The following is a 23,570-nucleotide window of genomic DNA, read 5'->3' as shown; positions in this document are numbered from 1 at the left end:
ATTTAATTTAAGTAAAATAAAAAGCAACTACTTAAACTGCACAGTATGTTGAGTTTTAACATCGTTTAAGTAGTAGAATAATTCCATCACACACAAAATTCCCATGACACTTTGCAATGAATCTTTTTCCACCCCTGGTTGTAGGCAACCACTGATCTGCATTTTTTCACTGTAGATTCGTTTGCCTTTTCTTGAATTTCATGTAAATGGAATCATATGGTGCATAGTCTTTTATGTCTGGCTTTTTTGTTCATCATTATGTTTTTAACATTCAAACTTGTTGGCATATTAGTAGTTTATTACTTTTTATTGCTGACTCATGTTCCATTGTACAAATGTAGTACGGTTTGTTTATTCATTTGTTAATGAACAGTTTTTTTCCTCAAACTCTGGCTATTATGAATAAAAATGTTATTAACATATATGTTCAAGTCTCTGTCTAAACATGTTTCCATTTTTCTTAATACATAGAACTGGAATTACTACGGAAAGTGTATCTTTGAGTTTGTAAGAAACTTGAACAATCTTCCAAAGTGGTCATACCATCTTCTATTTCCAATAGTACTACATGAGAGTTTCAAATTCCTCTACATCATTGCCAGCAGGTGGTATTTATTTTCAGCATTTTCAGTTTTAGCCATTGTACTGAGTGTATAGTTGTATCTCATCACTTTTTTAAAATTCCCATTTCTTTGCTATTAATAAAATTTAACACGTTTGTGTGTGCTTACTGTCCATTTGTATATCTTCTTTTGTGGAGTTATATTTTATAAGGGTTTTTAACATATTTTTGATACAAACCTTTCAAAAACAGGTGTATTCCTAATTCTGTGTTTTCTCCCAGTCAGTAGTTTCTTTTCTTTTTTAAAAATAATGTGTTTTGAAGAGCAAAGATTTTTAATTTTGATGAAATCTAACTTAAGTATTTTTTTCTTGGGCCTTGTGACCTGCCTAAATTCACTTATTAGTTTTGATCATCTTTTTGTAGTCTCCTTGGGATTGTGTATATAAATAATCATGCCATCTGCAAATCAAGACAATTTTGCCTCTTCCTTTCCATTCTGAGTGCTTTTTATTTCTTCTTTGTTACTGTAAATGCTAATACTTTCAGTGCAATGTAGAAGATATGTGGTAAAAAAAAATCCTTGCCTTGTTCCCAATCTTAGAACGAAAGCATGTATTTGGTCTTTGACCATTAGATATGATGCCATGTATAGGTTTTTCATAATGCACTTCATCAAATTGAGGAGATTCTCTTCTAGTCTTAATTTGCTTAAAATTTTAAACATGAAATGGTAAATTTCAAATGCTTTATCTGCATTTATTGAGATAACTGGCTTTCTTCCTATATTGTTAATATGGTAAATTTTCTCATGTTCTATTACTATGATGTTTTTCAAAAGTTAAACTAAACTTGTACTCTTGTGACAAATCCCACTTGATCATGATGTATTTTCTTTTTGTACATTACACTTAAAAAAAAATCTCCAGGGCTTCTGTTTATTTTTGATATATTTCATTCTCTCTTCATCATGCTCATTTTTCCTTTAAATATTTATAATATCTATTTTAAAGTCCTTTCCTCTTAATTCCGTCATCTGGCTATTCATAATAGCCAGAGTTTGGGGGAAAAAACTGTTCATTAACAAATGAATAAACAAATTGTACTACATTTGTACAATGGAACATGAGTCAGCAATAAAAGTAATAAACTACTAATATGCCAACAAGTTTGAATGTAAATTCAAGAAAAGGCAAACGAATCTACAGTGAAAAAATGCAGATCAGTGGTTGCCTACAACCAGGGGTGGAAAAAGATTCATTGCAAAGTGTCATGGGAATTTTGTGTGTGATGGAATTATTCTACTACTTAAACAATGTTAAAACTCAACATACTGTGCAGTTTAAATAGTTGCATTTTATTTTACTTAAATTAAATTTTAATATAGTCCATTTTTTCAGAGTCCTAAAGATTTGGTATCTGGATGTGTTACATCCTGAATTTTATTATTTTATCCATCATTTTTATTTATCAGCACTTTATAGCATAGGATGGGTCATGTTTTCCTTCATTTCACGTCTAGGTATAGTAATTTTCGATTGAATGGTAAACATATTAAATTTTACTTGTTGAGTGCTGAATTGTGTTGTCTTCTCCGAAGAGTATTGGACTTTGTTCTAGTAGCCAGTTAAGTTACTTGCAGATCATTTTGATCCTTTTGAGGCTTGTTTGTAAACTTTGTTAGGGCAGAAGTATAGTAGCCTTTTATCTAGGGCTAATTTAGCTCTACTCTTAAGGAGTGACTCTTGGTGTCTCTACTGAATTTCCTGAAAGTTCTATGAAGTTTCTGAACTTGGGCTAGTCAGAACTCAAATGTCTCCCAACCCTATGTGAGCTCTGGGGATTGTTTGACTTATGGATCCCTGGCCACTCTTTGCATGGCCTTGGAGAGTTTCACCCTATTCGTGTGCAGGTTAGTATTTATCAAGTGTCTCGGGGCGGACTTGATTTCTGGAGCTGTTTCTGTGTAACCCTCTCTTCTCTGGTATTATAACCTGGAAACACCAGCAGCCTCAGCCTTCCTAAACTTTGACCTCTGTCTCCTCAACTTAGTGTGATTTCTGTGCTCTATTTAGAATATACCTCCTCCACTAAAGTCCAGAAAGTGCCTTCAGCAGAAGCCAGGGAAAACACAAGGTCAGCTTCATTTGTTACACTTATTTTAGGAATTAGAGTCTTGAACTGCCTATAATCTAATGTCTGAACACATTTATTTCATATATTTTCTCCAGTTGCCTGATTGATTACAGTAGGAGGCTTAAAGTTAGACCTAGTTTCTTCCTCATGTACAGAAGCAAGGTTAGCTTTCATTCTTCTTTTTATATTTTCATTCCAAAGCAATGTAACTCTTTCTAAATAAACTAGTATGCATTAATATTTTAAGAATAGGCCGGGCACGGTGGCTCACACCTGCAATCCCAGCACTTTGGGAGACTGAGGCGGGCGGATCACGAGGTCAGGAGATCAAGACCATCCTGGTTAACATAGTGAAATCCCGTCTCTACTAAAAATACAAAAAAATTAGCCGGGCGTGGTGGCGGGCGCCTGTAGTCCCAGCTACTCGGGAGGCTGAGGCAGGAGAACGGAGTGAACCCAGGAGGCAGAGCTTGCAGTGAGCCTAGATGGCGCCACTGCACTCCAGCCTGAGCGACACAGCAAGACTCCGTCTCAAAAAAAAAAAAAAAAAATTTAAGAATAAACATCCTGGCTAGGCACAGTTGCTCATGCCTATAATCTTGCTACTTTGGGAGGCCGAAGTGGGAGGATTACTTGAGCCCAGGAGTTGGAGACCAGCCTGGGCAACATGGCAAGACACCATCTCTTAAAGAAAAAAAAAAAATTAGTCAGGTGTGGTGGCATGGGCCTGTGGTCCCAGCTACTCAGGAGGCTGAGGGGAAGATTGCTTGAGTCTAGGAGGTTGAGGCTATGGTGAGACATGGTTGCACCAGTACACTCCAGCCTGGGCAATAGAGCAAGACCTTACCTCAAAAAATAAAAATAAAAATAAAAATAAAAATAAATAGCTCGATATTATTCTGTAATGCTACCAGTGCCCAAATCAGTTTTGGAATATTTTGTGGAAAAATACATTCGACAAATATTTAAGGTCATCAAGAAAATCAGTCATACCATGTTCTCAGGAATGCTGATTTTGAAGGCCAAAACCAAATGTTTAAGTCCTAACTCAAGTTTACTAAGCTGGGTGGCAATGAGTATTAGCAGTATGGGTATTAGTTTTCTTACCTGTAAAGTCAGCTGTACCCTGATCTACATAAATGAAGCACTCTTGAGTTGTACAGCACATAGCCTGAATAACTATGAAGGAGCAGCCCTGGCTATATCAAGATACTTTCATCCGAAAGAAAAGATTCAAATCAAAATGGCTTACACAATAAATTTATTATCTTACCTAGCAAAATGTTCAGATGTAGTGGTGGTTCTAAGGTTAATCTGATGGCTCATGTTATTAAGAACCCAAGTCCTTTCTTTCCCCCTCCCATCTTCACCTCCCTCCTCAGTTACTTTTCTCTCTGTATAGTTATACAATGGCTACAGAAGCTCCAAGCATCATGGCCTCTGACAACCATCTCCAAAGACAAGAGAGTATGTCTCTTTGGGACACAAGTTATCCACCGGACACTTCTCCAGAAGTCTCCCAGCAGACTTGCTCTCTTGTCACTACCTAGAATTCTATCACATGCCTTTATTAAGCGATCACTCTCAAGAGGAATGGAATACTATGGTTGGCTTACTCACAAAGACTCACCCCCGGAATCCTATGGCTAACCAGCATCTAAAAAGAGTGGAAGGAAGGAGTGAAGATAGACAAAACTGCTACTGAATAGGCAATTGAAGTGTCTATTTATTGTATAGATATTTTGTATGTAAATACCTATGCAATAAAAAAACTAACTTAAGTTAGATCTTATATGTGAAGTTAACCTGCATCTCAATCATTACGTAATGTCGTATCAATTTTAATCCTTAAATGACATTTTTTAGTAAATTCACCAGTTATATCTACTAGCTAAATTGACCCTACTTGGTTGTAAAAGATTTTTTAAATGTTTAAAAAGCAAACAATGCACACTGGCTGCACACATATTATATACAGATAAGGAAGATAACATTAGTTTTCCCAAATTCTACCAACTAGAGGAAAAAGCTAACATTTAAATACATACATACATCCCCTTCAGAATTTTCTCAAAGCTAAGTACAATATATTTTACAGAAATACTATACATTCTATACTATATCCAGCCTTTCAACTTAATTTACTAATATTTACATAGATTTACATAATACGTTTTAACGGTTGGGTAGAATCTGTCTTTGTTTCAAAAAAGTCACTTCTCTATTCAAAAGAATTTGAGACTTGGCACGATGAAGATAGTCATAAAAGTGCATCACGAATGCTGAATGCAATCTTGAAAAAGCTGTGAAAACATCTGGAGATTAGAAAAATGACTAGACTAAGTCTATAGCCTCTCCAGGCCTTCTACTGTCTCCGTGCAAATCTGTGTCATGCGAATGCCTCACTCGTTTTTAATGGCCTACTGAAGTCAGAGCTTTCCTTTCACCTCTGCCCAAGATCTATTCCCAAATGGGAATAAGCCTTATTTCTCTTTTTCATTCACTACTGAATCCCTCTTTAAGGTTCAACCACATTCTTTTGATAGCCACTACCATGATTATTAGGGCTATTTTTACTAAGAGACGTCCGTTCAGAGATAATAAGGATATTCTTTCAAGTCCAGCTTAATACTTGATTTTAAAAAAAGGTTTTATTTTATTTATTTATTTGGGACAGAACCTCACTCTGTGGGACAGAGCTTCACTCTGTTGCCCAGGCTGGAGTGCAGTGGTACGATCTTGGCTCACTGCAACATCGTTCTCCTGTGTTCAAGTGATTCTCCTGCCTCAGCCTCCCCAGTAGCTGGGACTACAGGTGTGTACTACCACGCCTGGCTAATTTTTGTATTTTTTAGTAGAGATGGGGTTTTGCCATGTTGGCCAGGCTGGTCTGGAACTCCTGGCCTCAGGTGACCTGCCCACCTTGGCCTCCCAAATTGCTGGGATTACAGGCGTGAGCCATTGCACCCGGCGAAAAAAGGTTTTAAATTTAAAAAACATTTAAAGAATGAACTATGCACAATTTATGGTATACCTATAATGCTTTTTTCTTTAGGCGTCTAATGAGAACAGCCTAGCTAATCTTCATGTGTATGGCTAGGGAAGAGAAACTACAAATGGATATCATATGGTGATTTTGCCACTGCCTTTCCATGGATTTAAATGCTAAGGTGCAAAATTCTTTCAGTGAAGGTGCAATGAGCTTTTTCCTTTCACCTTTGATTTAGCCAACTGCCCATCTAGCACACCTATAAATACTTCTTTTGCTATGGTAACTCAAACATCTGTTAGCCCCAGTCTTACCCAAAATCTCTACTTTCTAGGAACCTCTGTATACCTACCTGAGCTTTTTCTTTAGCACCATCAGTCTTTCCAGCTAACCACAGCAAATGCGAATGTTCCATCTCCTGAATATCACTCGCTGAAAGTAAAATTTGGGGCAGTTTCTACAGTTTAGAAAGCAGATAGGGTTAAGCTATGTCTACATAAGAGAAAAACTACAAAAAGGTAAATGAAAATTAAAGCTGTTCATGTGACTAGAAAAAAAATGCTTGATACTGCTCAAGGAAATGAGAGGACACAAACAAATGGAAAAACATTCCATACTCATGGACAGGAAGAATCAATATTGTGAAAATGGCCATGCTGCCCAAAGTAATTTAAAGATTCAATGCCATCCCCATTAAGCTACCATTGACTTTCTTCACAGAATTAGAAAAAACTACTTTAAATTTCATATGGAACCAAAAAAGAGCCTGTATAGCCAAGACAATCCTAGGCAAAAAGAACAAAGCTGGAGGCATCACACTACATGACTTCAAACTATACTATGAGGCTATGGTAACCAAAACAGCATGGTGCTGGTACGAAAACAGATATATAGAGCAATGGAACAGAACAGAGGCCTCAGAAATAATGCCACACATCTACAACCATCTGATCTTTGACAAACCTGACAAAAACAAGCAACAGGGAAAGGATTCCCTATTTAATAAATGGTGTTGGGAAAAGTGGCTAGCCATATGCAGAAAACTGAAACTGGGCCCCTTCCTTACAACTTATACAAAAATTAACTCAAGATGGATTAAAGACTTAAATGTAAGACCTAAAGCCATAAAAACCCTAGAACAAAACTTAGGCAATACCATTCAGGACATAGGCATGGGCAAAGACTTCACGACTAAAACACCAAAAGCAATGGCAACAAAAGACAAAATTGACAAATAGGACTTAATTAAACTAAAGAGCTTCTGCACAGCAAAAGAAACTATCATCAGAGTGAACAGGCAACCTCCATAATGGGAGAAGATTTTTGCAATCTAGCCATCTGACACAGGGCTAGTATCCAGAATCTACAAAGAACTTAAACAAATTTACAAGAAAAAAACAAACAACCCCATTAAAAAGTGGGCAAAGGATATGAACAGACACTTCTCAAAATAAGCCATTTATGCAGCCAACAAACATATGAAAAAAAGCTCATCATCACGGGTCATTAGAGAAATGCAAATCAAAACCACAGTGAGATATCATTTCATGCCAGTTAGAATGGCGATCATTAAAAAGTCAGCAAACAGACGCTGGAGAGGATGTGGAGAAATAGGAATGCTTTTACACTGTTGGTGGGAGTGTAAATTAGTTCAATCACTGTAGAAGACAGTGTGGCGATTCCTCAAGGATCTAGAACCAGGAATACCATTTGAACCAGCAATCCCATTACTGGGTATATACCCAAAGGATTATAAATCATTCTACTATAAAGACACTTGGACATGTATGTTTATTGCAGCACTGTTCACAATAGCAAAGACTTGGAATCAACTCATATGCCCATCAATGATAGACTGGATAAAGAAAATGTGGCACATAAACACCATGGAATACTATGCAGCCATAAAAAAGGATGAGTTCATGTCCTTTGCAGGGACATCAATGAAGCTGGAAATCATCATTCTCAGAAAACTAACACAGGAACAGAAAACCAAACACTGCATGTTCTCACTTGTAAATGGAAGTTGAACAATGAGAACACATGGACACAGGGAGGGGAGCATCACACACTGGTGCCTGTTGGGGTGGGGGACTAGGGGAGGGACAGCATTAGGAGGAATACCTAACGTAGGTGATGGTTTGATGGGTGCAGCAAACCACCATGGCACGTGAATACCTGTGTAACAAACCTGTACATTTTGCACTTGTATCTCAGAATTTAAAGTATAATAATAAGAAATGTTTAATACTTTTCAAAATTCAAAATCTATAATAAGTTGTTAGGAAAAAAGAGTCCAAATATTGAGCACTGGTTGGGCGGTAGGGAGAAAGAGCCCTCTTCTGTTGATGGTAGGAGGCTAAACTGGTACAGTCGTCTGGAGAGTAGCATGGCACTGTGATGGCAAGTTCAGCAAGTACAGACCTAACAATCAGGGCATACTCCCCCGTGTAGATCCTAGAGAAGCTCTTACCTTAGGATATTAGTTATCTATTGCCAGATAACAAATTACTCAAAACGGAGTATTTAAACCAACAATAAACAAATTACTCAAAACGGAGTATTTAAACCAACAATAAACATTTATTATCTCATAGTTTCTGTGGGTCAAGAAGTCAGGAGTGGCTTAGCTGGGTAGTTCTGGCTCAGGGTTGCTTATGAAGTTTCAATCGAGATGTTGCCTGGGGCTCCGGTCAGCTGAATGTATAACTTGGGCTGAAGGATCCACTTCTAAGATGCCTCAGTCACAGGGCTGGTAAGTTGGTGGTAGCTATTGGCTGCTCCATAGGGCTTGGCTGCTAGAGCATCCTCATAACATAGTGGCTGGTTTTGCCCAGAACAAGTAATCCAAGAGAACAAGTAATCCAAGAGAACAAGGCAGAAGCAACAGTGTTATTTTATGGCTTAGTCTGGGAATTCACAAGCTATCACTATGCCCTATTATGTTGTCACAAAGATTAACCCTGATACAATGTGGAAAGGGAGTATACATGGGCATGAATACTAGAAGGCACGGATCACTTGGGGATATTTTGGAAACTGGATTCCATATACAAGTCTATGTATTAAAAAAATCACTGCAGTATTATTTGCAGTGACAATGAGTTGCAGGCAACCTAGGTTTTTTGTTTCTAGAGAAACTTGTAAGTAAAATGTGGTGTATGCCTCTGATGGAATACCTTATAGCAATCAAAACCAATGAACTAGAGTTATACATTTTTTCAACTAAAAAGAAACAGAAACAGAATTTAAAAACAATAAGATTTATAGCATAATGCAACTGATATGTCTAAAAACCACGGTGTACATATGTATTTTTCATATCATACAAAGAAACATAATGCTAAATAAATACATAAAGGGTCATCTGGAAAGGCATATTTTAAGTAGTTGTATATGGGGGAAGTGGAGATGAACTGAAGAATAAAACAAAAAAAGTAAAAAAGAGGGGCTTTGCAAGAATAATGTAAAGAGTGTGCCATGAATTGAAGAAAGGAACTAATTACCTCAATTGGTTGAGGTTTAAAAAATTCCTTTTTCTGGTAGAGTTGTAATGTGGCCAAAGCAAGTCTAAGAGATCTTGTTGAAGCAAGATTCCTAGAAGATAAGATTCTACTCATTTCCCTATTTTTTAAAGTCACATCCTTGTGGAAAGAAAATTTTAGTGGCTCGGCCGGGTGCAGTGGCTCACGCCTGTAATCCCAGCACTCTGGGAGGCCGACGCGGGCAGATCACGAGGTCAGCAGATCAAGACTACCCTGGCTAACACGGTGAAACCCCGTCTCTATTAAAAATACAAAAATTAGCCAGGCATAGTGGCGGACACCTGTAGTCCCAGGTACTCAGGAGGCTGAGGCAGGAGAATGGCATGAACGTAAGAGGCAGAGCTTGCAGTGAGCAGAGATTGTGCCACTGTCCTCCAGCCTGGGTGACAGAGTGAGACTCCATCTCAAAAAAAAAAAAAAAAAAAAAAAAAAAAAAAAAGAAAAGAAAAGAAAAGAAAAGAAAATTTTAGTGGCTTATGTCTGTAATCCCAGCACTTTGGGAGGCTGAGGCAGGCAGATCATCTGAGGTCAGAAGTTTGAGAACAGCCTGGTCAATATGGTAAAACTCCCATCACTACTGAAAATACAGAAATTAGTCAGGTGTGGTGGCACATGCCTGTAGTCCCAGCTACTCAGGAAGCTGAGGCACAAGAATCACTTGAACCTGGGAGGTAGAAGCTGCAGTGAGCTATGATCACACCACTGCACTCCAGCCTGGGCAATCGAGCAAGACTGCATCTCAAAAATAAAATAAAATAAAATACCTCTTTTATTCTCCTTGTTGAAATAAAATTCTTTTAGCAAGACACAAACCTCTTTCATTTCTCAAATGGAGATATTTGAAATGCAAATAACCTTGAAAGAGGTAGCTCATAAATTAAATGTACAATTATGAATAAATGTCTTGACAGCAGATTTCCTTGTTGAGGAGTGTTTAACGGAAGAAAGCTAAAGGAACAGAATTTTGAATTTCCCTATAGACTATGGGGATTGAGGGGCTGGAAAAGAGAAGGAGCATGGAGGGTTACATTAAGGTACTACAGACAGATTAGATCCTTGATAATTCAGATTAAAACTGGTGCTTGTGAAAAATTTTATTTTAGAGTTGGAACAAGAAAAAGAACACCTTGCATTTATGGCTAATTTACTTCTTTTGAGTTTTAGGTGTATCTATAGACACATTTTCACCTGTTTAATTTTCACTGTGGTTAACAACTCAAATATTAATTTCCTGTCTACATACTGTTTCAAACTGATGATTATCTTCTGTGCTCAGCAGTAGTGGATTGTTTGGTTATCCTTGGTGGGTCACCACTTGAGTGATAATCTAAATCTAAACTTGAAAGTAGACCGGTTTGTAAATAATTCACAGTGCATGTTAGGACTAAAATGAAGAAGGGTCAGGTGAAAGCCTAAGTTATCTTAATGAAAATATGTTATATATACTGGCAATTATGTGACAGCAGAGAGTTAGGATAATTTTTTTTTAATTTGAGGAGAACAATGATATTGCTTTTATTGAGAATAAGCCCAACCTAGGGGCCTGGGAGTGCATGAGTCACTTACATAACAAGTGATCCACATATGTATTGTAACCACTGTCACCTACTGCAACCGCAGCCCTCGTGGGATCATGTCCACTCAGTGTTTAACAGCTACGTCTGCTGAGTAATAACAATGAAGACACCAGTCCAAAGTAGCCAGTGTTTACCAAGCCTTCCTTTTTTCCCTATTTTTAAAATTATCACTCTCAACAAATTTTGTGTGTGTGTTTAAGTACTTGCTTATTTATGAGCCCCTCAGGCACCAGACATGTTATTATCAAGCCCCTTATATACCATCTAATATAAATTAACATAAGCATATATAATCTCTAAGGTAAAAAAAAAATCATCATGAAGAATCCTCATGGAGCATCAGGCAGTTGTAGAAACATAAAAACCAGACACTGTTATTCACGGTGCTGCCTTCTTCCCTGCTCTACAAGGCATTTTTGCTTAAACATCAGCCTCTTTAAGACATCACTGCAATATCTGGTTAACAGAAACTGACATATTTACATAATAACAGCTGATTTTCATGTAAGTCTTCACAAACAATCTAGAGATACTGAAAATACTCTGTGGCTTTGAAGCTTTGTGAAGTTAAAACTTTTTTCAAAACATTTCTATTCTCTCTTCATGATGAAAAGCAGTGGACATTATCTAAGGCCCACTTCAAGGGGCTATTAGCTCCATGAAGGCAGGGCCTGTCTTTTATGTCAATGATTCTCTGGAGTCTGGCGGCCCCTAGCAGGGCAGCAAACTATGTTTCTTGAATTCTTGGAGAAATACATGTCTTATTAGACTAATTTATATATCTGTTTTTCTTCTTGACAATTGAGTTGTCTGGCTACCCACAGAGGCATTTTTCAGACCAGAACAAGATCTAATGTATTCTAATATTTTCATCTTGAAAATGTGAAATAAGAAAGAAGACCAGGTCCAGAGAAGTTTACAGACCAGTGAGGCTTACAGGCTACAGAAGTTTGGCCACTTGACTTAAACTCACCCTCTTCCACCCAGCCCAGTGCTCTTTGAACCACACTCTACACACTGTTCTTCCTTTAGGTCTCTGTAAAAATCAAATTTAAATCAACTGGCTTTTTAAAAAAGAATATATTTTCAGGTATATTAAGAAAAACTAAAAAATTAGTTTGTAAAAGTCTTTTATTGTATCCGTGCCATACATAGTGAAAAATAACACTCCTAAAAAAAAGAATGCTACCTTTTCCACAACATTTTATTTTAAATAAAACTTCAAGTACTCTTACATAGGTACAAAAAAAATTCTGATCTATTTGCCTCCAACAGGCCACCACAACACACAGTAGATAAAACACAGTGGTTACAAATGTCTTTTAAATTTATTTCTGAGGCAAGGCAAATGGGAGGGAAATGTTTCTATGAAAAAATACTGTGTGCGTAGGAAATTGTCACAATTTTATTCCACATGGATACAAATGATTATACTTTAATTTAGGCCCTGGTGGCTTAAAATTATATAACAAAATAGAAAAATGGAAAACTAATATCCCCTACACCCTGTTTCAAAGGCAGGCACTACCAAGATTAAGGAGACGCCACAGTGTTGGTAGAGGATAATGACTGTACAGACTGTATAGCTATCATTACCTTCAGATGAAAATAAAATGCTACAATCCTCTAAGGCATGAACAATAATGTCTGCAAACAATATATACACATAATACATATTTAAAACAAGACTTAATATAAACAAGAATGAACAGTATATACATGTCAATGTTTTCACTGTTTTGAAATACAATTTAACTACACAAGTGATGCAGCAACATATATATATAAATGTACTTGTAACTCTACAGTAAAGTTTCTTTTTGGTGCTCTTATAGCACATCAGTGTAAACAGTTTAACTTGGCTTTGTTTTATATTTTAAAACATTCCTTGTTGTATTTTCAAGATTTAAAGCAATTTTCTAGTTCTTCCTTTTCACAGAAAACGAAGATTCTGGATGTGGTTTAATCATAAATAATTCATAAAATTAAATACATTCACTAAAAAATAAACTACAAAGTAAAAAAATGAAAAATAGATATTTATTGAGAGGGAAAGGAGAACCATTTCCCACGTTAGAGCTCTGGTGTTGAGTATTCAGTGCGATTTGATATATTTTAATTGCTATTGCACTATAACACCCCTTCCTTTGAAAATTCTTTGGGTGTGCTTCCCTGTTCTACCTAAATTAGCTGATAAATCACACAAACCAATAACCGAGGGCCTTGGTTGTTGTAGGAGTGAAGCCTTTAAAAATGGTATCATTCTTCTGATACTTTTTTTTTTATACTTATCTTAAGGAAAAAGAAAGTCATTATGTATGTGCCTTGCACGTTTATGTAAATACAGTTCACATTGCTGGTCTCATTTGTCCTTGTTTAAAAGGAAAAAAATAAAGAGATTATTATAACTTCAGCTCACTTTGAAAGTATCTGTCCACTTTTTTTCAAAATACTTCCTCATATTGTGGCCAGCTCTGCCTATATCAGAATCATCTTCATTAAATGTTTCACAGTTGTCAAAAACAAGCCTGACATCTAGAGCAAAGGTTTCAAGGTTTGGATACCTGAAAGAAAACACATAATTAGAGATTGCTTTCATAGAGTGGATTTGTTTTGTAAACAAATAAAGAGGTAATAAAGGGTAACAATGAAAGAAAGATGATTAGGATAACTGCATTTAAACTGATACCCTTTTATAAATGGAACATTTAAAAATTTTTGTGTGTTCTGAAACATACTGGATTTAAAGAACAGGTTAAATGGAAAAATATATTTCTCCGAAGATCAAAACATATTTCAACAGGCATTTTCCCCATAACCCGTCTCCTGTTTGACCTGTATCACACAATTCTGTCACAGGACCTATCCCACTTGACTAGTTTATTAAGTTCTCTGACCAAATGTATCACTTGCGGGATCCTATTATCTGTATTTGAAAATGCTCAGCTGCAGTAGAAATCATGTCAATGCTCCCCATGCAACGATAAAAATTACACTTTTCCTGTAGCTTTTATATACACCCCAAGATATGGTGCTCTGTGTTAAGTCTTCCCCATTTCCCATTTCTCTTCTCTTCATATATGCTCTTCTGCCCAAGCATTAGAGTATGACGAACTCAAACAAGCAAAATAAGCATATGCTATGTCTCTACTAGAGGTAACATTACAAGGGTCTGTCTTTCAACAAGAAGTACTATGGCTTCTGTGCTTTTCTGGTGGGATAAGCTCAATTCTCTTTCTCTGTAGAAAAACAGAAAAAAGAAAGGTGGATGAATCTACGTAAGCTTATTAGTAAGAAGGGAATGGTCATTTCAAGCCAACTCAAGCCAATTCAACAAATTTTAAGACAGCTTTTAGAAATGCAAATTTTAAGTTAACTCTAACCTATGACAAGCTGGATACTAAAATAATGTAACCATTAAAAATATTCCATGAGTGTAAATCAGTACAACCACTATGAAGAATAGTTTGTAGGTTCCTCAAAAAACTAAAAACAGAGCTACCATGATATCCAGCAATCCCACTGCTGGATATATACCCAAAAGAAAGGAGATCAGTATACGAAAGAGATATTTGCACTCCTATGTTTGGTGCAGCACTGTTCACAACAGCCAAGATTTAGAAGCAATCTAAGTGTCCATCAAGGGATGAATGGATAAAGAAAATGTGATACTTAAACACAATGGAGCACCATTCAGTCATAAAAAAAAGAATGAGATTTTCTCATTTGAAACAACGTGGATCAAATTGGAGGTCATTATATTAAGTGAAATAAGCCAGGCACAGAAAGACAAACATCACGTGTTCTCACTTATTTGTGGGATCTAAAAATCAAAACAATTGAGCTCATGGAAACAGAGTACAAGGATAGTTACCAGAGGCTGGGAAGTGCAGTGGGGAGGTGGGGATAGTTACTGGGCACAAAAAAATAGAAGGAAAGAATAAGTAGGTGATAGCACAACAAGGAGACTATAGTCAATAATAGTTTAATTGTACACTTTAAAATAAGTAAAAGAGTAGAATTGGATTATTTGTAACACAAAGGATAAATACTTGAGGTGAGGAATACCCAATTTTCCATGATGTGATTATTATGCATTGCATGCCTGTATCTCGTGTATCTATAAATATACACCTACTGTGTAGCCACAAAAACTTAAATAAAAATTAAAAAAAGAGAAATACCCTATGAGGCACTGACGCTGTGAGAACTTGTCGAAGTGGAATTCTATTTCTTTGGTGACATATCTTGTATGACCTTTCACTCCCTTCTTCTGTGTGATAATGAAAGGAATATTTCTCTATGTGTAATGTGCTCACAGAGTTAAGTCAGCCCTTAGGTAACCTCATCCATTTTCCTAGGAATTATTTGCTTATTATTATTGAGGTTAAGGAATTCACATAAAATAAACCATATGAAGGTGGATGATTCAGTGGCATTTAAGTCACAACACTGTATTATCGTCACCTCTAAAACACTGTCATCACCCTGAAAGGAAACGCCATACTCATTGAACAGGTACTCCCCATTCCTCCCTCTTCCCAGCACCTGGCAACCACCAATCTTCTATCTGTCTCTATGGATTTATCTATTCTAGATACTTCATATAAATGGAATCATACAATATGTGTGGGAATAATTTTTATAAAATATTTTAAGTTAATTTGAGAACTACTTCTCTCTTTGTTCCTTACCCAAAGAAAAGGTTAATGATCAACATTAGGGAGAGTGGAATCCAGGAGAGAATTCTAGGTGAGATTCTAGGTGAAAAAAGCATACAACTCATATGTGTGTCCTTCCTTTATGGGATGGGGCAGCTGATGGAAATCAGAAAAATTCATTTAAGTAGGCCCCTCCCTCTATTCCAAAAATTTCTAGTTTAAAAATTTGAAACATGGTTTGTGAGTTTTGGTTCCAACTCATTAATTTCAGTTTAGTCAAACAACTCAAAGTGGAGAGTTCAAGGAGCTTGAATCTACTGAGTTTTGCTTCCCACACAGCTGGCATTACAAACAGGATTACACAGACTGTTTCCTTCTCTCTTCCTCTTCCCCAAAGGAGCTCTGATTTGGTAGCTTTTTTTTTTTTTTTTGAGACAGTCTCACTCTGTTGCCCAGGCTGGAGTGCAGTGGCGTGGTCTCAGCTTACTCCAACCTCCACCTCCGGTTTCAAGTGATTCTCGTGCCTCATCCCTGAGTAGCTGGGACTACAAGCATACACGACCACGCCCAGCTAATTTTTGTACTTTTAGTACCAGACGAGAGTTCACCATATTGGCCAGGCTGGTCTCAAACTCCTGACTTTAAGTGATCCATCTGCCTCCACCTCCCAAAGTGCTGGGATTAGAGGCATGAGCCACCTCGCCTGGCCCATATGATTTTGTAGCATTTTTTATATATATATATTTCTAAGCCTATTTGTTTTAACAATTTTGAGGTTTACGTTAATCTTTTATCTAGGAATTGGAAGATGATGGAAGTTAAAATCAAGAGTTAACTTAAATACTAGTAAAGTCTTCATGTGTAATTCTTTTTCTCGGCCATGTTAGTTACAAATTTCATTGTGCCATCTACCTAGACAACTGACTATTTTGATAGAACAAACAAAAGAGGCTGGGCATTGTGGCTCACGCCTGTAATCCCAGCACTCTGGGAGGTGGAGGTGGGTGGATCACCTGAGGTCAGGAGTTTGAGACCAGCCTGGCTAACATGGTGAAACCCCGTTTATACTAAAAATACAAAACATTAGCCAGGTGTGGTGGCGCGCACCTCTAATCCCAGCTACTTGGCAGGCTGAGGCAGGAGAATTGCTTGAACCCCAGGGGGGTGGAGGTTGCAGTGAGCCGAGATGCACCACTGCACTCCAGCTTGGGCAAGAGTGAAACTCCGTCTTAAAAAAAAAAAAAAAAAAAAAAGAACAAACAAAAGAACTAGTCCATATCTAGATAACAGTGTTTACATATTGGAACCAATAAGTACCAATCAATCATTTTAATGGTTTTAAATGCTTCCTGAATTTAGGCAGGTCCCTTCTGTAATTAAAAAATAATAAAACAAAACAGACATAAACCTTTAGACGACTGTTATTTCATCCTCCAAAGAAATAAATTAGTCATTTGGTCAACCTAGTAAATCACTTGATATATGTGAGGGACACAGATCATTATAAGTTCTATTTAACTCTTCTAAATTGAATATAAATCATAGAGTACAGTTATTTTCACCAAAAGAATGTATAGGAAGAACTAAATATATACTAGATAATAACAATGTAATTAAAATATATGTTGTATGAGTATCAGGAAAGCCTCCCAAAATAAGTAACTTTATTCCTGGAATAGGATTGCAAAGAGAATACGGTAGAGAACAGCAAATAATAGTTTTCTCTCCCACATTTAATAAATGGAATTTTGGTATTCTCCAATAACTCACATTAAAGCTCTTAATGTGTAAAGCTTCCAAAGATCTTCTATTTCTACATTGTAATAATCTAACAATATTTGAGTCAATTTTTGTTAAATCCACGTGACGTGTGGTCGATACTCCATGGATGCAGAATACAAATTCCGGCTTATATGTTACTTACTTTGGGAGGCTCTCCTAATACTTTTCCTTACCTTCAGCTTGGGTTGGTGGTGCTATTTCAATGTCAAAAGCAGGTCTATTACACTGGTTTTTAATTTCTTAAATAATTTTAGTTGGTTTCTCTTCTACAGCATTCTACTCTAACCAAATACGCGCGTGTGCGCGTGTGTGCACCATACACACACACACACACACACACACACACACACACCTGCCTCAAAGGCAGGGCCTAGATCTTGCTGTTGATTAAAATATCTTTGGCTCACGACAAATATGCCTAGCATATATCAGGTATTCAATAAATATTTAGTGAACTGAAATGATTTACTTACTGTCCACTACTTAGTTTCTCTCTAATTGTGGAAAAATCCATAGGCTTCTTAATAACTTTCTTATAACCAGGAACAAGTTTCAAGTTTACAGGAAGTAGAAAAGGCCATGCATCCTCATGAGTTTCCATTTCAGTCAGAATCATACTAAAGAAAATAATGATTGAAATCAGTATCCCTACTTTACAATTGTCTTATTTTTTAATTAAAAAAGCTTTCAGTTATTTTATATATATATGAGACAGGGTCTTGCTCTATTGCCCAGGCTGGAGTATAGTGGCACCATCTTAGCTCACTACAACCTCTGCCTCCCGGGTTCAAGTGATTCTCCTGCCTCAGCCTCTCGAGTAGCTGGGAATATGGGTGCATGCCACTACACCCAGTTAATTTTTGTATTTTTAGTAGAGACAGGGTTTTGCCATGTTGGCCAGGATGATCTTGAACTCCTGACCTCAGGTGACCTGCCTGTCTTGACATCTTAAAGTGCTGGGATTTCAGGCGTGAGCCAATGTGCCAGGCCCAGTTATAATCTTTCAAATAAAACTCAATGCAAATTAACATTAAAAGAAGATAAAGGAATACATTTACTATACTTACACATTTTCTTAACATTTATGCTTTACATTTTTTTATTTCCACAAATTGTCAGAAAGGAAGCTTTGATATGGTAAAAGGTTTCTAAACAAATAAAATGGGACATTAGAAATATACAGTGCATGAAAACGGAAATAATACCTGCAAAGAGCTAGGTCCTTGGAGTCATCTCTTTTCGGCTTCTTAACTGAAGTAAAACTTTCTTGTTTTGACAAGTTAATAGAAGTGTTTTCTTCCATTTTTCTTTTCTTGAGGTCTTTGTTTCCTCTTTTCAGTGAACTACTTGTAGATGCAGAGTCTTCATCTTCAGTGTCTCCTGTTAAAGTTACCTTCTTGCCTTTCTTTGACTCATTAGTCTTTTTTCCTTTGACATGAAGTTTTTTGATTTTTAGAGTTTGACCACTTGCCTTTAATTTAAAAAAAGTAAATGAGGTGTAAGAAAGTGACTGTCTACAGACCTTCTATTATTTTAAATTATGAAAAGTCTGACAGGACAAACAAGTAAAAAGAATAACTCGGATTTAGAATGTTGATAACTCTATTATTCTTAAGAACGTTCTGTGTATTTCTTCCCTTCATAATATAAGGATAAAATCTAATAAAAAATGAAAGGTCTATTCATCTTAAGAATTCTTAAAACTTGAAGATGTTGATCTCATGGTAATTCATCTACAGAGGGTGTCTGCAGTATTCTTTCAGTCTAGGTCACTACTTGAATGAGTTTAAAGATACAAAAGAATTAGGAACAAAGATGAATATAAATTAAAACACAGAGATTGTTAATAAGAAAGTTGAAGAGGTAATAAAAAGCCAGGCCAAAAAATGAAAAAGAGCTAAGGAAGTGTCAAATAGAGAAGTCCAAGTGATCAAATCTACTAGAAATTAATTTTTTTTCCTGGATAAAAAATAAAAGGTATTTGCAATAAGAAGAGAGTTCCACAAACTTGTGGTTCCCAGGTGTGAACAAAGCAGTGGCGAAAGATGGGGTAAAAAGATGTCTGATTTTGAGAAAAACAACATAGAAAGAAAGACATAAAGGACATTATACTTGGAATCAAAGGATATGAATTGCAGCTACGGCTCTGCTACTAACTTTAAGCAAAAATACATGTGAGGCCCTGTTTTCTCATTTTAAAAATAAGGATGACTAGCCACATACTTGCTAGTCATTCTAGCTCTAGAATTACATGCAAAAAAGAAATCTCAACGTGGTCTTATGCAATATAACTACAAATTGCAGGCAGCACACTGCTGCAACAAGAAGGGTGCCCCACCCTGTATTCATAGAGAAAAAAAATATGCCTTTTGAGAGTTAAATGTTATAATAAATATAATAGATCATAAAAGAAAGGTAGGTAAAGTTCCGGCAATGTATGACTTTTATTTTTATTTTCCAAATATGTGGTTAACACCAAACACTTTTAGAAAACTGTTACCTTAACCAGATTGTTAAGAAATCCTAGACTGCAAAGTCACATAATCAGTGTAGCAATAATTTAAAGTTGGCTGTATTCTTTTTTTTTTTTGAGGCAGTCTCACTCTGTTGCCCAGGCTGGGAGTACAGTGGTACAATCATGGCTTACTGCAGCCTCAACCTCTGGGGCTCAAGAGATCCTCCCACGTCAGCCACCCAAGTAGCTGGGGCTACGAGTGTGTGCCACCATGCCTGGCTAATAAAGTTGGCTGTATTCTTAAAACTGGCTGAAAAACATTTCTTTGGAGTATTTCATAGCAGTTTCTTTGAGGATTTCATGACCCCTGCCAGTACATTACTTAAAAATGCTCTTAAGCAGTTAAAATTATTTGCTTCTTTATTGGCAGGTTAAAGTATAGTTAAGGAGATATTTTAATTGACTAAATAAGGCAAACCATAAATTCAACGCTTTCACCATATCATATCAAAGAATCACAATCCCTGTCACTAACTGAAATAATTAATATGTTTTATTCAGTCTCTTCTCCACTTATTTATATTCATTAAAATCTGATTATTTTGGGTTTTTATATTACACTTAGCTTTTAGCACTCTGAAATCATTAAAAAAGAGAGTACTTAATATAATGAAGAAAAAGTCCATTTAATGACAAATTAGATTAAATAGCTGTGTTACTTAAAACAGAAAAAATTTTATGAATAGTGGGCCAAAACATCTAGTTTCTACTTGAACTAAAATATTATTTGGGATAATTTTCTAACAAATTAATACTCACAATAAGAAAATATAAAATTGGGCCAGGCATGGTAGCTCATGCCCGTAATCCCAGCACTTTGGGAGGCCAAATGAGGGCAGATCACTTGAGGTCAGGAGTTTTAGACCAGCTTGGCCAACATGGTGAAACCCCGTCTCTACCAAAACTACAAAATTTAGTCAGGTGTGGTGATGCACGCCTGTAATCCCAGCTACTCAGGAGGCTGAGGCACAAGAATCACTTGAACCCAGGAGGTGGAGGTTGCAGTGAGCTGAGATCACACCACTGCACTTCAGCCTGAGTGATGGAACGAGAGACTCTGTCTCAAAAAAAAAAAAAAAAAAAAAAAAAAGAAAGTATGAAATTGAAATCACAGAATAAAAAAACTTGTGATGTAAAAAAAAAATGATGTGTGTAAACTGATCTCATTAAATAGCGCAAATACACATACTTCAAAAGCAAACTTTCATCAAGTTACTCCATTACCTATTATTTTGCTCTTGGGCAGGGCATCCCCCCAATCCCCATCACCTTTTCTTGGCTACAGTACAAATTCAAAGAGGAACTTAGTGGGTCTTAAGCAACACTTACCAGATTTCATGAACAACAGCACATATCTTTCTTGTTTATATATTGATATAAGTCACAAACTAGTAGCTTGCAGGCTCCAAACAGGCCACAGAATGTATTTGGTTCATATAATGCTTGTAAAAATTCTGAATTTGTTTCCAATATTTAATATTTGGGAGGACATAAAAATCCATAGTCTCGACTTCCCTTGAAATATGAGTGGGTTCTGGAACATGGGGCCCACATTCCTACATGACAGCAATTCGGTGAAGTTGAGCTTTGACTGTTAAATTTAAATAGGGCCATGACTCCCCTCTTTGCCACAGCGCCCACGAGGGGTCCAATGATCTCTTTCATGTCATTTACTTGGCTTTTGTAGGCACTGAAGTTTGAAATGTTTAATATGTGAGTTTGTGTGTGTATGTGTGTGTGTATCTAAGAGTGTGTACTAATACAATTGGACCTCCATATCTGCAGGTTCTACATCTATGGATTGAACCAGCTGCAAATCGAAAATATAAAACAAAGGTTGGGCGCAGTGGCTCATGCCTGTAATCCCAGTACTTTGGGAGGCCGAGGCAGGCAGATAACTTGAGGTTAGGAGTTCGAGACTGGCTTGGCCAACATGGCAAAACCCTGTCTCTACTAAAAATACAAAAGTTAACCAGGCGTTGTGGCACACGCCTGTAATCTCAGCTACTCAGGAGGCTGACACAGGAGAATCGCTTGAACCCGGGAGGCGGAGGTTGCAGCAGTGAGTCAAGATCATGCCACTGCACTCCAGCCCGGGCAACAGAGTGAGACACTGTCTTAATAGAAAAAAAAAAAAGAAAATATAAAACAAAAAATCCAACCCCCTCATAACAAAACAATAAAAAATAATAAATAAAAAACAATATGGTATAATAACTATCTGCATAGCATTTATGTTTTATTAGGTATTATAAATAATCTAGAGATGACTTAAAGTATATGGGAGGATGTGTGTAGGTTGTATGCAAATAATATTCCATTTTATATAAGGAACTTGAGCATCTGTGGACTCTGGTATCCATGGTGGATCCTGGAGCTAATCCCTTGCAGATACTGAGGTATAGCTATCTTGTATATATATGCACACACACACAAACAAACACATACACATCTTTTCAATTCTGTGATCCTGTGATCACATATATACATACATACACACATACATAAATGCACAGTAAAAACAGTTAATCAGGATAATGTATGCAGAAAAACCCACTTGAGAGCAAGGTGTATGTATAGTATAAATATTTTTAAATAACTATGAATTAACTGGAAAGATAAAAAACCTTAACTCTTCCTTATATATCAAAATCAATGTTTAGAGTTTTATTGTTGTGAGAAACATCTAGTTCACTACATTTAGAAAACAAAAAAAGCAGAAGTTTAGAAAGTTGTATTCACATAGAAAGGCTCAAATGAGATTACAGATCTTATGTCTCCAAGTCTACTCCTTGAATGGCAGATAGCTAGGATACTAATTTAAGAAAATTTATTGAAAACAAACATCCAACGACCTACCAGGTAATACTCCCAAGACCGAAAACATTTATCTGTTAGTAATTCATAGAGTGTTAGAGAAACTTTCTATAACTTAACAGTTATGAAGTTAAAAGGTAATTTTATGTACAATCAGTGAAGACTGCTGCTGTTATATTTAACTATGTATGACAAAAATGATCAAGTAATGAGAATAATCAAAATAATCAAAAAATGATTATTAGTGAATATGATGCCATGTAAGACCACTTGCTATCTTGTGAAATATAGTCTAAAATATAATAAAGTATTAAAATTAACATTTCACATAACTATAAAGTTATAAAAACTTTTACATGTATGACCTTATTTGATCTTCACAAATCCCCACAAAGCAGATACCATGCCATTTTACAGATGATAACCTTGAGGCAAAGAAAGCACTCCAATGTTTACAGATCAGGGAGGTGGGGAAAAATCAGTGAAGGAGATTTGAGAAGAAGCAAAGACTGGAAAGAAAACCAGGTGAGTATGGTATGCTAGAAGTCAAGTGAAAATCAGTGTTTCAAGGAGGAGAAAGTGTTCAGCTCTACCAAATGTAATAGGTCAGATGACAGGCACTGATCACTGGAGTGGGAAATGTGAATGCTGTTTGTGGCCACGATAAGAGCACTTTTGGAGAAGCTGTGGAGGTGAAAATCTATAGTGAGCTCAAGAGTGAATCAGGGCCGAGTGTGCTGTCTCACACCTGTAATCCCAGACTTTGGAGGCTGCAGTGTGAGGATCAGCTGAGCCCAAGAGTTTGAAACCAGCCTAGGCACATAGTGAGAACCCATCTCTACAAAAAAAAAAAAAAAAAAAAAAAAAAAAAAAATAGCCAGGCGTAGTGGCACAGGCCTGTAGTCCCTGCTGCTTGGGAGGCTGAGGTGAGAGGATCACTTGAACCTGAGGGACTCCAGACTGCGATAAATCGTGATAGTGTCAAT

At 36.6% G+C, this 23,570-nt stretch overlaps 1 protein-coding gene across 31 annotated transcripts in view; it reads right to left on the bottom strand.

Moving 5' to 3' along the window:
* Window positions 1–6,065: 6,065 nt before the first annotated feature.
* BAZ2B (bromodomain adjacent to zinc finger domain 2B) overlaps window positions 6,066–23,570 on the bottom strand; it is a 413,832-nt gene continuing 396,327 nt past the window's right edge. For 22 of the 31 annotated variants that reach the window (XM_050752835.1, XM_050752834.1, XM_050752839.1 and 19 more), the window contains 4 exons: window positions 18,458–18,723; window positions 17,726–17,869; window positions 13,229–13,373; window positions 6,066–8,510 (listed from right to left, as the gene is read on the bottom strand). In XM_050752835.1, coding sequence (XP_050608792.1) covers window positions 8,418–8,510; window positions 13,229–13,373; window positions 17,726–17,869; window positions 18,458–18,723 — 648 coding nt within the window. In that variant the 3' untranslated portion in view covers window positions 6,066–8,417. The other 9 variants (XM_050752846.1, XM_050752856.1, XM_050752855.1 and 6 more) reach the window with 3 other exon arrangements.

The sequence above is a fragment of the Macaca thibetana genome, chromosome 12, assembly GCF_024542745.1.
Source record: "Macaca thibetana thibetana isolate TM-01 chromosome 12, ASM2454274v1, whole genome shotgun sequence".
NCBI classification, from domain to species: domain Eukaryota; kingdom Metazoa; phylum Chordata; class Mammalia; order Primates; family Cercopithecidae; genus Macaca; species Macaca thibetana.
Note: the sequence above shows the minus strand (reverse complement) of the source record. Positions and strands in the feature narration are given on the sequence as shown.